Raw genomic sequence first — 14,042 nt, 5'->3', positions numbered from 1 at the left:
TATTTTTGTTATCAAATATAACTATATACATTTTAATTCTTATTTATTTTTTATTTTATGACATTTTTTGTCTTTTTGCTCCCATCAATTATAGCATATGTTTTTATCTTTAATTTATGGTGATGATAATAATTAACGTATAAATATTTAAAATAAAAAGATAATTTATTTTAATTTTGTCTATATTTAAAATTTTATTTTACTTATCAAATTTGACAATTCACATTTTAGTTCTTTTTTTTTTTTTAATTTTATGACCTTTGTTGTCTTTTTGCTGCGATCAATTATAGCATATGTTTTTATGACGACGACGACGATGATAATAATAATAATAATAATAATAATAATAATAATAATAATAATAAATTGTTTTTAAAAAAATGTTTTATGCCAGTCGGATTATTATACGGTAATACTCAAGACCATCAGCCTTGATGATGATTAATCTCAAATCAAAGATGAGAAAGCTGGGCCCACCTTCCTCAGATACCGGCTCTTGGCTCTCTTTCTGATTCCACGAACTCGTCTCTTCTGCAATTTTTCTTCAGGTTCTTTCTCACTCTCATGGTTGCTTGTTTAAATTCCTAACATTCTCAATTATTTGTTTCATTCGATCAATAATTTCTTTCGTCTCTAGGCAGTTGCTTTCTCATGAGCGTCAAGATTTTCTCCATACTCTTGCTTATATTCAAGTTAATACTCAATTCTCACCTTCTAATTTGTCGAAACCTCGGTGCTTCTTTCCCGTACGAAAATCTCTCTCCCTCAAGTCATCAGTAATTTGCTCTCAGTCCCCGTAAGTCTTACTTTTCTTCTTCCTTTTTATAGTCTGCTTTGTGATTTTCTTTTTCATTTTCAGAACGGAAGAAAAAATTTTAAATTAATGTTCATGTTTTTCTGGTTATCCATGGAAATACAAGGTTTGACTCGCCATAATGACTCTTGGAAATATCGTCTTCCTGGAAATGGAAGAAAAAAGGGAATCTTGTGTGTGTGTGTTTGTGCGTCTCTAACTGCTTTTCCTTTACTCTCTGCGTAGCCAAACAAAACGTTTTCTTTTACTCTTCTTACATTCTGTTAGGGTGCTTTCATAAATTCTCAAGCTCTTGTTGCTTAATTGCTACGAGTCATGCCAAATTTCACATGCCGTATCTGCACTTTAGAATCAAACGTTTATCTCATTGATTATGTTGCTCTCTTTGTTAAAAAATGGAACCTAGTTTCTGAAAAGTTATAGTCTGTATGAGGATTTTAGTTATCAGATGAACAGGAGCTAGTTATCGTTATACTTTTTTTGTCAATGCCTGATCTTTTTTTCTTGGATCCTAGGAAGAAATTAATGGCTGGAAAAGTTGCTATTGCCAAGGCTGGTGCTTCTTTTGAATATGAGCTTTTTGAAGGAGATCCTGATAATCTTATAACTGTCGTAGCTACGTCAAACCAGACAAGTTCATGGGTTGATCCTGCAACATTGAAGCTTAGACACAGAATTGGGAGGGGGGCCTTTGGTGATGTTTGGTTGGCAACTCATCATCAATCGACTGAAGATTATGATAAGTATCATGAAGTTGCTGTTAAGATGTTGTACCCAATTAAGGAGGATCAAATGAGATTTTTGTTAGACAAGTTTGATAATTTGTTTTCTAAATGTCAAGGGGTAGAAAATGTTTGTTTGCTGCAGGGAATTTCTGTTATCAGTGGAAAGGTGACTATTTTGTTACTGTTAGTTGATTCTTCAGAACTTTTTTTCTATAACTATTAGCTCTCTACTCACAAAGGAATACCTTACATTATGTGCTGTAGATATGCATCATTATGAAATTCTATGAGGGATCGGTTGGTGATAAAATGGCCCGTCTGAAAGAGGGAAAACTCTCATTGCCTGATGTCTTGAGGTAATTTTCCTGTGAATTAAGTTGAAAACTCTTAACCATTTTTTTCCTCTAGATTCATGGGTGCAAATCATCAGTTTCTGTGAATATCTGCAGGTATGGGATTGATCTTGCACAAGGAATTCTGGAATTGCACTCAAAAGAAATCCTAGTTCTCAACCTTAAGCCTCATAACATTCTTCTTAGTGAAACTGATAAAGCTATTCTTGGGGATGTCGGAATTCCTTACCTTCTCCTCGGGATTCCTTTGCCAAGCTCAGATATGACTCGTAGACTTGGAAATCCAAACTACATGGCTCCGGAACAATGGCAGCCAGAAATAAGAGGCCCAATATCTTTCGAGACCGATTCCTGGGGATTTGGGTGTACTATCATAGAGATGTTGAGTGGTATTCAACCATGGTATGGGAGATCGATGAGCGAGATACATGACCTTGTTGTTAGAAAGCAAGAAAAGCCACATATTCCCAGTGGCCTTCCTTCTTCAATTCAGAATATTCTTCTTGGTTGCTTTGAGTATGATATCAGGAGTCGCCCCTTAATGACAGACATATTACGTGCACTGACGAGGTATTTAATTTTTTTCCTATTCGGAAGCTTTCAATATATTAATTGATTTTTCAGTTAATGGCCAATTATTTGGTCCAATAACTGAAAAGGTTTTGATTATGATTCAAAGTGGGATATAATCATTTGGTTCCTTATTTTTCATGGAAGGAAAATCTAATTAACTGAACTGATAAACTGCATTTTCGAGAAGTCCGTTTTGTTGGGCTTTAATTGTTTTGATTTGAGGAAGGAAGCATTGGGGTAGAGTCTTCATTTCCAATTGGAATAAATAAAGGATTATGGTTATATTATGTTTGGAACATATGAATCTCGTTTAAAAAAAGTATAATTCATTTGCGACCCATATTTTTATGTCTTCATTTCCAATTGGAATAAATAAAGGATTATGGTTATATTATGTTTGGAACATATGAATCTCGTTTAAAAAAAGTATAATTCATTTGCGACCCATATTTTTATGTTTAAAATGAAAAAAAAGCACCTTTTTGTGGAATTTATTTCTTCCAAACACAGCTTTAGTTTTAGTAGTGTTTGTATATGGTTCTTCATAAGCTGCACTAGGAGACTACAAATAACCCAAAGTTGTTTTTGTGCATACTTTCTCAATGCTTTTAATATTTGTAAACTGTTTTGAATAACTGCACTGAACTTGCAGTTTGCAGAATAATGTTCATGATGATGGTGGCTGGAGAGACCTTGGGAGCAGAATAGTCAAAGAGAACTCTATTAGTACTGGGTATACGGAATGGTTTCTCTCAAAGGATCATCTGCAGGTGGGTGACACAGTGCGTTCCCGAAAACCTGCTAATTCTTGTAACCATGAAAACATGGATGTCCCAGAGGGAAAAGTGGTTGGTTTAGAAAGAGATGGTTTTGTCCTGGTGAGGGTCCATGGCATACATGATCCATTACGAGTTCATGTGTCAACACTCGAGCGGGTTACAAACGGCTTGGCAGCAGGAGATTGGATACGCTTGAAGGAGGAAGACAAGAAGCACTCACCGGTGGGTATTCTCCACTCCATAAATCGTGATGGAAGTGTTGCTGTTGGATTCGTCGGTGTGGAGACTTTATGGAAAGGAAATTCATCACAGTTTCAGATGGCCGAATCATACTGTGTAGGTCAATTTGTGAAGCTGAGAGCTAATGTCCTCATCCCTCAATTTCAATGGCCTCATAAAACTGGTGGCGCTTGGGCTACTGGGAGAATATCCCAAATCCTACCAAACGGATGCCTTGTTATCAAGTTTCCCGGCAGATTGACTTTGGGGAAGGAATCCAGCAGTTTTCTGGCAGATCCAGCTGAGGTGGAAGTGGTTACTTTTAATAGCTGTAGAGGGATTGTGATGAAGTATCAACATCTCGAGGATTTCCACTGGACTGTAAGGCCTCTTTTAATCGCACTGGGTCTATTCACGGCCATGAAGTTGGGACTTTTTGCCGGGAAGAAAATAAGGAGGTCAAGGCCGAAGAAGTTGCAGAGCAGTAGTACAGTACAAAGTGAAGGACAACATGTAGATGTCCAAACTGCTGGCAACTCAGGATGGTTTCATCCAACAGTAGCAAATCTTTTCCGAGATGGAGTCAGCAGCTCTTCTGGTCGGTAGTTTTAAGTTTAAAGTTTGATTCCCTTGTTTATCTTCCTGGGGCCAGTTGACGTGCTAGAATCAAAACCACATTTATTTACTTTTGCCTAATCTATTTGCTGGTTTAATACATCTTGCTGCTTTTCTAATTTTAAGTTTCATTAGGATGCTGGAACAATTGGTCAACGGATGATGGTTACTTGTTTCAGCCATGCATGTTTCAAAAAGGGTTAAAATAATGATTTGTTCATATATTATTTATTTTTATTTAATTAATTATTGTCTTACATTTTTTGTCAAATTAGTCCCTATAGTTTTAAAATTTTTTGATTTAATCTCTTCCTCTTAGAAGTTCCAAGACCCTAATCTCTCCAAACCCATAAAAAAAGTCCTCAGACCATTCATCATTTCTTCATCCTCCTCCCACCCTCCCCTGAGTCAACTCAAAAGTAGAGAGACTTGTTTCACCTTATCTGCCAACATGTTGCACCTGATCAACACCAACATGGCTACGAACCTGAAAATGTAACAGCCCAAGGCTCCATGACTAAGCAGCCAGAAACATTTGCAGCTAACCCATCAAGTAAACCGTTGTAGACATTGGTCATGTTCTGGTGGCCAGAGAGTATTCTTTTCACGAAAAGGGTCGTGAGTGCAACTGTGCCAAAAGACAAGTGTTGTGATGACGGCGGTTTGTTCTACAGTGCTCCACTTGCCATAAAAGTTCTCGAAATTGTATGCGGTCAGGATTTTAAAGGAATAACCCAGGATTGAACCCATACCATCCAAACAAGAGAAGGAAGGCATCGAGGACGACGAGGGAGGCGTTGTGGCTGCACAAGGTTATGGATTTGCCAACATCCTTAAAACACTTGATTCTTTGGCTTCAGTGAAGGCGCCCTACAGTCCAGCGACTCAACCCACCATGTGGACTATGCCTGATGACTCCTGTTCTAAACAAGAGGGTTTCGTCGGACTCTAGTGGTGCGAGCCCAGCTGTTATTGAACCGGAACTAGTGAGAGACAACTAGGTAGAAGAAACCATCGCCTATAGACAAGGGACTTGTGATTATGATAGCCACAAACAGGGAAGAGAAAGCAGCTTCAGGTTTAGGAAAATAGAGAAATAGGAAATTGAGTGTTTTTTTCTTTAATCTTAATAAAACTTGCTCGAGTTGGTTTAGAGTTTTACTTGCAGATTGGTATGATTGGACTGATATGAATTAGTCTACATATATATTTCAAATGTTATATTAGATATTAGCTGATATATTTAACTTATAACCAAATATGCAATTTGATCATTGTTCCTTAAATATCATTAATAAATTTATTACACGGCAAAGATTTGGTATATACCTGTTTTTAGTTTAGTAAATTTTTATCTCAGATAGTTGTGTAGTATTTTATGTTTTAAAAAAAAAAAACCCTGAATAATGGGAACACGGGGCAAATTATACCATCTCTAGCCACGTCAGCATTACGTGGCATAGAAATAAACAATATTAACCTAAATTAAGTTTTTAAAAATTCTAAGTTCAATTTAATTAAAAATAATAATTGAATGATAAAGTAAATTAGGTATTTTATCCCTACAGTTAAAAAAACAATCAAGTCTTATCTATATCCAGCATCATGTTTTCAGCCTTCAGAATTTTACCTCTTCTACTCCACATTTGTAACAAGTCCTGCATCTTTCACCAGCCGCTCTGTCAAGGACGAAAGCCTAGCTACTTCCGTTTTGACCTCAATGAAACAATCATTGTTATCAAACATGCTCAATCTATCAACCTCCATACTCATGCTAGCCTTAATCAAAAGCTCCCGGCTCATTTCTGAAAGTTTCTGGAGGGCACTAGTTGCAGCTTCAACTTCCAGCTGAGCAGCCTCCAGTTGAAGCTTCTCTATGGCGAGGTCACCGATTGTTTTCTCCCCGATTCTCTCTTGTGCCAATGCATAAAGCTTCTTTAAATCACTTGCATCCTCCAGCATTCCTTCTTTCAACCTCTTTACCTCCTGTTCTTTACCTTCCAATCTCTCCTTCACTGTTTTGAGCTCCTCGTCTTTGATTGCCAGAGCTCTATGGGCAGAAAGAATTTCCATTTCCTTGATTCTCAAGTTTTCTCTGGTTAACCTGAGCTCAGTATCAAGCTTTTTATTCTGAGACTTGAAATCATCACGAGGTTTATCCAACAACTGTGGCATCAATTCAACGCCCATTTTGTCATCTAGTTGCGGTACATTGTGAGCTTCCTCCCTAATGGAGATTACCAGTTCACTCGTGAGATCCGCAATTCGTTCTACTATGGTTTCAGCTTCAGTAACTTTCAGTTTTGTATCAGTTAACTCTTCTTGCATTATCTCAACTCGTTCTTCTTTCTCTTTTAGCATATTGGTTGCTTGAATAAGTTGGTCTCCTCTACTGCTCATGAGCGTCTTTAACTCAAAAACCTCCTGGTTTAGCTCTTCAAACTTATTCCTTGCATAGGAGAGTTCGAGATCTTTCTCTTCCAACATTAACTTAAGAGAAGTTTGCTCGGATTTCAGATGCTGGATTTCTAGTTTAGCCTCCACCAATTCTGATTCCTTATCCTGAAGAAAAGTATGTGCAACTTGAAGTTCATTATTCTTCTGCTCTAGTTTCTCTTTAAGTGAAGATGTCTCCTGAATTGCCTGTTCCAGACAAGATTTCTCGTTCGTCAGCTCCTTTTGTAATTCTTCTACAAGCTCTTTCTCCACGGATAAATCCTGTTCAAGTTCTTTGTTGCGAGCCTCGGCAACCCTGAGCTTAACTCTCTTGCCCTCAACTTCAACTTGAGCATCTTTCAAACTTGTCATGTATGACATTACACTTATCTTCAGCTCTTCAAGTTCTTCCAATTGCCTTTTCAGCAGCTGCTCATGCTCCTCCATTTGCTGTCTAGACAATGCCAAAGATTTCTGAGAAGAAACCAGCTCAGACCTCACATCAGTAAGAAGTTTCTTCACTCTTCTGAAATCTTCTAAAGTTTCATTAGCTTCTCCCATGTGCTCAGACACTTCTTCTGCCAATTTCTTTAGCTCTTCACGAGCTAATAACCACTCCATTGTTTGTTTCTCCAAATTGGCCTCTGAAACCATAAGCTTCTCCTCTCCAAGTTTCCTCAGAGTCAAAGAAACTTCCAGCTCTTCTTCCTTTTCTTGGATGGTTCTCTGAAGTGTTTGAATTTCAACTTCTTGCTTCTTCACGACTTCATTAGCTTCACTAAGAAGCCGAACCTTAAATTCAAGCTCAGTGTAAGTCCTAGCAGCTTCCTCACTCTTTCTTTGCAGTTCATTTTTCATCCTATCAAGCTCATCTTCTTTTGAACCGTGCGTGGATTGCATAGCAGCAACCTCCTCATCTCTCTCCTTAAGCTGAAGTTTTAACTCTTCAATGTGCCTTGTTTTAGAAACTAAGTCAAGATTTACCTGCTTTAGTTCCTCTTCTAGTCTTTGATGCTTGGAAAGAGCAGTAGCAAGTTCTCTCTCTCTTTGTTCTAACCCCTCCTTTGCACAACTTAGTTCACTGTGCTCCAACAAGAATCTCCTTTCTGCATCCTGCAAGTCGTCTTCCCTTTTCTTCAAAGCTGTCAATGCAGCACGAAGATCAGATTCCAGAATTTCAAGGTCAATTCCTGGTTGAACCCCCTCGGCAAAATCAGTGTCTTTGTTAATTTGTTTTTCCAGTTTCTGTGTCTCTGCAAACAATCTCTCAAGAAGAACTCTTGTGGGTTCAGTTGTTCCATTGTCGCTGATACTTGAACACGTGTTGTTTAAGACTGATCTAGCAATCTGTAAAAAATGGCCCTTTCTCCTAGTGGTTATCGAAAAAGCCGGAGTCTTCCTCTTCTGGTTGAGCCTCAGTGAAGATGACTACAGCAGAAGTAACAAAATGACCAGATAAACAGAATCAAATAGCCTGCGTTTGATTCATTTCATATTGAGTCTTGGTATATACAAATTTTGTATTGAGTGATCATCACACACCTTGAATTTATTATTAACCAAACACAATTTTAGAAAGATTAACATTGACCCGAAAACATTACTCTCAAACCCGATTGTAGAAAGACACGCATTGACCCTAATGCAAAAACATTACCCCCAAGATCCCAAGATGAATAAAGCTTAATCTATCATGACAAAAAGAGCAGTTTTCCTATTGACAGGACTTTTGCCAGTTTCAGAAGGGCGGTGAGGCTTAAACATAAATCAACTAACAGGTTCTTCAGAGAATAATCAAGGTTGATAAATGTTCATTTCTCCACCAGTTCCAAAGAAGAGTTGCAAAAGCTACAAACTGAAAACTCCAAACCCCATATTTCCCATTAATCAATGCTCAAAAAGAAGAGAAAAAAGATATAGAAGAAAAATCCTACTTGTTCATGGTGATTCTAAATTATATCCAATTAAAACGCACTTTAATACATGAACCAGAAACACGGAAATCAAAAAATAGTTAAGTTTTCCTTTATTCATCAAACGTAGACTTGTTATGCACACATCACAAGTATATATCGAAACATACCCACACATATATACGAACAGAAAGAGAAATAGTGAAGAACCTTGTAGCAATAATGAGGGAAAGAAGATGCAAGGTTGAGGCGAATAGCCTCAGAGAGCCCCATGGCTCAACTCTTGAGAGCACATTCCATGCCTAATCCACCAGTTTCAATCTTCCCATCTTCAAATCCAGAATCGCTAGTTCCCAATTAACTGGGAAGCTCATTAATTATTCTTGAAAGACAATCATCGGGCAACAGTCTCTGTGGAGAGAAAGAGAGAGCTTGAAGATGGAGCAAGGGATTGGAGGGAAAGCAAAAAAAAAAAAATTAAAAGAGAGAAGAGATTGAAGAAAATAAGATGCTCACGTTAGCAAAACCCACGCTACGCTATCCTGGTTCTTCAGCCACTAGCTATCCTGTACCGCATACGGACAGGTTAACGAGAATGAACCAGATAGTTAAGGAAAATCCTACGTGTACATTTTATGCGGGGGATGGAGGGGTGGGTGAGGGTTGAGAGTCAATTATCCGACACACGTCAGAGAGAAGTTACTTCTGAGTTTAAACCAATTACTAGCTGCCATCTGGCATAAGAATTTATGAGAGATGGAGCGCGATTAGACGGTGTGCTTCAGAAGTGACAAAGTTTTTGTTCACGAAGCTCGTCACCACGTGATAACTGATGAAGGGGTGTAGTAGAGGCTTCTGGGCCTGACACGTGTCTCAGGAAGCCTTTTGCAGTTATTAATAGATCAGATGGTGGGCCCAAATTTGATGATGCTGACTGCTGATCTACGTCAGTGTTCAATGGGTAACCGTTGAGTGATGGTTAAAAAGGAAAGTTGGCGAGAACCACAATTGGGCCTTTTGGCTTTATTTAAAGTTGTGATCGCGGATCCCTCTTAACTTTTTTTTTAAGAGAAATTATTTATTTATTTTTTTAAAGTTGGAACTTAATTTTAAATTATTTTTATTGATTTTCATTTTTGTTTTGGAGCTATTTTTTGCCTATTAAAATCAATTATTTATATTATATTTCTAATACTAAAAGTCACTCGTAGAAAAATTGAGAAAAAAATAAAACAGAGATCATAATATTAATATTATATACGTATGTATTTCATTCCAAGGCCTTGGATTGATTCTATTTAGAATTGTACGACGTCGTATTAAGCAGGCCCCAAACTCGCTCTTGTAATTGGTTGAGCCCAAGACTATAGCTCATGTGGGCTTATTAGTTCTAATCATAACGGTGTAGCTTTTCTTCCTTGCCTGCTATGACAAAAATAAAACACAAATTTATTGTAAACAAATTTATATACATTATTACAAACAAAAAAAAAATTAGTTTAATTAAATGGATCGAGTTGGTTAGAAAATTACATGAACAAAAAATTACGATTTTCTGATTAAAAATCAAATAAACCCACCAATTGAATTAACTTACATGAACTAATTAATCATTTCAATCCGATTTCTGCATTCCCTTCAACAGAGACGAAGATCAATCAATTCCTAATACCAATTTCGACGGTCCTGATCTTTCTTCGAAAGTACGGATAGACGGCCAATGACGGTCCGATGGAGGGCATACGGAGAACGTTGAAATGTAAGAAGCATGCGATATTATTTGGACAGGAGGCGTAAGAACCCAAGACCCAATCTCATATTTTTATGTTCCTTAATTTGTGAATGTGGGTCCACTCGCGTGCGCATGAACAATGGATGTCTTGTGATTTTATTTAGTCAAACCGCATCGCTGCGTGCGTTGCACATACATACAGTTCCCTCCAACTCTAATACATTTATTGGAGAGCGTGTTTTTCACTTTCAGGAAACGAAACTGAGGCAAGTTGTACATATCTTTATTTGGTAACGTCATCCGTATCTACGATGAGATGAGGATCCACAGTGTTAGAATAACATATTTATTTGGTAACGCCGTCACAGATGCACATCGAACCGAAGAAATATCTTCATCAGTGCCACGTGTACGACCAGAATCAAACCTAGTATTGCTTGAATGAATGCCAAGTCAGTCTAACACGTAAAAGAATCACAACATAAACCACGCTCCAAAATCTAAAAAAACTCCTGCGAAATCAGTAGCCGTCAATTTATTATTGAAATGACGAAAAAGTCCTTAACCTCGCTTTTCACAAAAAGTCCATGCGAACAGACCAAACCCGAGGCATGCCATTTCCATTTATGGCGTTATTATATTATGTCCTAAATACTTTTATGTTAATTATTGGGATTAGTGGTTTGACTTCTTTTTTAAATGATTTTATCTTTATATTAATTTTATAATTAATAAATCGCTTAATTACTCACGTAAATTTTGATTAAATTATATTGAAGAAAAAACATAAATTTTGAATTAGACGAAATTATTTTGGATACTATCTTCAGAAAAATTAAGTTAATATAATCTGTTTATTGTGTTATTTTGAATGCATTTAAATAAAACATGTAATTAGCAGTCTTTAATTGGAGTGTTTAAATAATTATTGTAACGTCCCCGGAAATTAAAAAGAAATGTATATATTTATTTTAAGTGCGGAAGCGAAATAAAATAGATTATGATTAACATCCCTTACACAATAATCAAAACGTATTAAAGATATTAAATAATAAACTAACTAAAAGAAATATTATTAATGAATACTATAAGGAAAACTAATAAATTCTTTGGCTTCTACTCGCCGTCTTCCTGCGGAACGGGCTCGAGAACCAAGTCATCTTGATATAAAATGGTTAAGTAAATAATGAGCCACACTAGCCCAGTAAAGATGTCACACTATCTCACTGTCACAGTAGTAAAGGTTGGTAGAAAACAAAAACGACTAATTGAGCATAATTTATAACAAATTCATTTATAAATAATAAAACCATTTACTGTCCACTTATCTCGGTGAGATTCATGAAAATAACTTATGAAAACAATAACATTATAAACATCATAAGATCATGCACACTCTGTAACATAACACATATCATACTTTTGTATTTTAATCATCAAGCAACAAATTTTCTATTTTATCACCTTAATTCTAGGGCCGTCCCCATACCTCGTCCAGTATGAGCACCGGAACTATAAACCTCAATACCCCGTCCGGTATGAGGGTGAAGAGGGTCGTCCCCATACCCCGTCCAGTATGAGCGTCAAAATATTTAAAGTCTCCATACTCCGTCTGATATGAGAGATTACGTTCCCGATAGGGTTTCCTATGGACCCGGTCCGTCCATCATCTCCCAGGATATATAGTGAGGCTGTCAACTTATCCATATATAAATTCATATACCTTTTTTATTTTTCTTAGTCTCAATTACCCAATCAACATGAATACGTAAACCAGTAACGCACGCCAAACAAAGTAACACAACATCAGATTCACAATAATTCAAACCATAATAGATTAAACAGTGATTCATTCATACGAAATCACAGAATAAACAATCAAATACTATACTGCATTTAGACTGTAAAATACATCAAACAGGAACAGACCGACAAATACATCAGGTTCGGAACCCATTAGCAATCTTAATTAATTATAATATCTATTAATTCATAAAATACCGTTTTATCATTTATTAAGCTTTAATACCGTGATAGAAAATATGGTGAGGGATCCTTACTAGTTTCGGAGTCTGAAATCGGGTTCTCACTGCGCCTATGGGCAGTTCATAGATTCTCTGAATTTTTTTCCAGAAACTGAAACACACTTATGGTACCTGCATATGTCCCCAAAAAACCTCAAATTAGACGCAGGGCCTATTCGGCCAATTTTGAAATTCCGGCACGACGGCGATCCACCTCGGGTTTGCTGTTTTTGGCCTTTTTTGCCGAATTCAGCCAAATTTGCATTGGTTCCTATGATAAAACACTCATAGGGCCCTCGGTGGGCCAAAAAATCCAGAAAATCGAGACTTACCGACGGCGGAGCTCTCGGGTGCGGCGGCTTCTCTGGCGCGAGTCGCGGTTTGGTGTTTTGCTCTTGTCAACCTGTAGAGGAAAGGATGGTGGTCACAGTGGTGTAAAAATTACATCGAACGGGAATCGAGAAGAGCCTCATCGGAGGTAAAAATTGAAGAAACTTGCGGCGGCGCCGCTGGGCTTCAGTGGTGTTTTCTGGCCAATTGGCCGGTGGTTTGGCTCCGATTTGGTCATAGGTGAGTTCAGCATCAAAAACCGAGCTAAGGAGAGAAATTTTACCTCGTTTGGCGGCCGGAAAGTGCCCCGGTGCGGCGGCGGGTGGCGGCGGTCGGTTCCTTCGGTGGCTGGACTGTCTTCTCCGGCGAGGGCTCTAGCGACTAGAGTTTGGGGTTGAGTGTGGATGAGATTATTTATAACCCTTCCTTTTTAATCTGAGCCGTCCATCACGATTTAATCTGGACCGTTCGATCGCAATTAAATTGAAAATGAATCTGGATCGTCCATCGCGATGCGATCTGCGTCGTTCGTGTGTGATTCAATCTGGGTCGTCCGCACGTGTACAATCTGGGCCGTCCGTGCACGCGTTTGATCTGGACCGTCTGTGCGCGCGGGAACGGATCTCAGTCGTCCGATCACGCACACGCAGATTGCCCACGTGGCCTGTTCTGCATGGTCTTGCCGTGTCAGCGTCTCTGCCACGTGGCGTCTCCTGGTTGGCCAGAGCTGCTGACGTGGCGTAATTTTTTTAAATTGCGTTTTGACATCCGGTTTCCGATTTTCTTTTCAAAAACACTCCCATAATCCGAATTTCACCCATTTTTCTCAAAATTGTTTTCAATTAAACCCCAAAAATAATTTTACCAATTATTATTATTATGTTTTTTTTTATTTTTCATTAAATTAAATTAAACTAAATTAAAATATTTATATTATTACTTAAATAAATAAATAAATAATTTAAAATAAAAATAAATTATAATAATTCTAATAATAAAAAAATAAAAATAAAAATTTTAGGTGTTACAATTATTAATTATTAATTATTAATTATTAAAGTGGTAGTTTAATTATAAAATATTGGACGAAACAGAGAATCTTCTTTACGGATTGAAGGGAAAACAGTGATATACGTCAAGAGTTGGGTATCTTCTAGAAGGTTTCACTTTGCAAATCCCACTCTAAATTCAACCCTAAATGATTTTTTTCTTGACAAATATATTTTGTTAGTCTTCTTTATAATTGATCACTAAATATTTTAAATTTTTTTAACTGTTATAGAATATTTGTTTAATCTAAAATCATTATAAAAAGTCTAATTTAATTATTATAATTCTATTAATGAATTAATTTATCAATTTTATTAAATTAAAAATTATAAATCAACCATCAATAATTTATAATATATCTAATGATAAATTTTACATTATTTATAAGACTTTTTAAATATAATATAAAAATTTTAATCATTAAATCATTTGTACAGCATCTGCTAGACTTGATATTCATTAATTTTTAAAAAATTTAA

The 14,042-nt window shown here is 36.9% G+C and overlaps 2 protein-coding genes across 9 annotated transcripts; one reads left to right on the top strand and one right to left on the bottom strand.

The window, feature by feature from the left end:
• Window positions 1-395: 395 nt before the first annotated feature.
• LOC110806435 (Protein kinase superfamily protein) lies at window positions 396-4,349 on the top strand. 7 transcript variants are annotated; one of them, XM_022031304.2, is made up of 6 exons: window positions 396-548; window positions 638-796; window positions 1,330-1,705; window positions 1,804-1,895; window positions 1,989-2,462; window positions 3,118-4,349. In XM_022031304.2, the coding sequence occupies exons 3-6, from the start codon at window positions 1,340-1,342 to the stop codon at window positions 4,067-4,069; spliced, it is 1,884 nt and encodes a 627-aa protein (XP_021886996.2). In that variant the 5' UTR covers window positions 396-548; window positions 638-796; window positions 1,330-1,339; the 3' UTR covers window positions 4,070-4,349. The 7 variants fall into 7 exon arrangements, with proteins under 7 accessions (XP_021886996.2, XP_021887001.2, XP_021886998.2 ...); XM_022031306.2 differs by having other exon boundaries at window positions 418-548; window positions 642-796; XM_022031309.2 differs by lacking the exon at window positions 638-796 and having other exon boundaries at window positions 401-548.
• Window positions 4,350-5,563: 1,214 nt separating this feature from the next.
• On the bottom strand, window positions 5,564-9,098 carry LOC110806442 (Myosin heavy chain-related protein). Of its 2 annotated transcripts, XM_022031317.2 has the most exons (3): window positions 8,944-9,098; window positions 8,638-8,838; window positions 5,564-7,942 (listed from the first exon to the last, which is right to left on the bottom strand). In XM_022031317.2, exons 2-3 carry the CDS (start codon window positions 8,698-8,700, stop codon window positions 5,714-5,716), a joined length of 2,292 nt encoding a protein of 763 aa, XP_021887009.2. In that variant the 5' UTR covers window positions 8,701-8,838; window positions 8,944-9,098; the 3' UTR covers window positions 5,564-5,713. The 2 variants fall into 2 exon arrangements, with proteins under 2 accessions (XP_021887009.2, XP_088064191.1); XM_088208065.1 differs by lacking the exon at window positions 8,944-9,098 and having other exon boundaries at window positions 8,638-8,934.
• Window positions 9,099-14,042: the final 4,944 nt, after the last annotated feature.

The sequence above is a fragment of the Carica papaya genome, chromosome 7 (assembly GCF_054855325.1).
Source record: "Carica papaya isolate Zhongbai chromosome 7, ASM5485532v1, whole genome shotgun sequence".
NCBI lineage: Eukaryota > Viridiplantae > Streptophyta > Magnoliopsida > Brassicales > Caricaceae > Carica > Carica papaya.
This window is presented reverse-complemented; position numbering and strand designations above follow the sequence as displayed.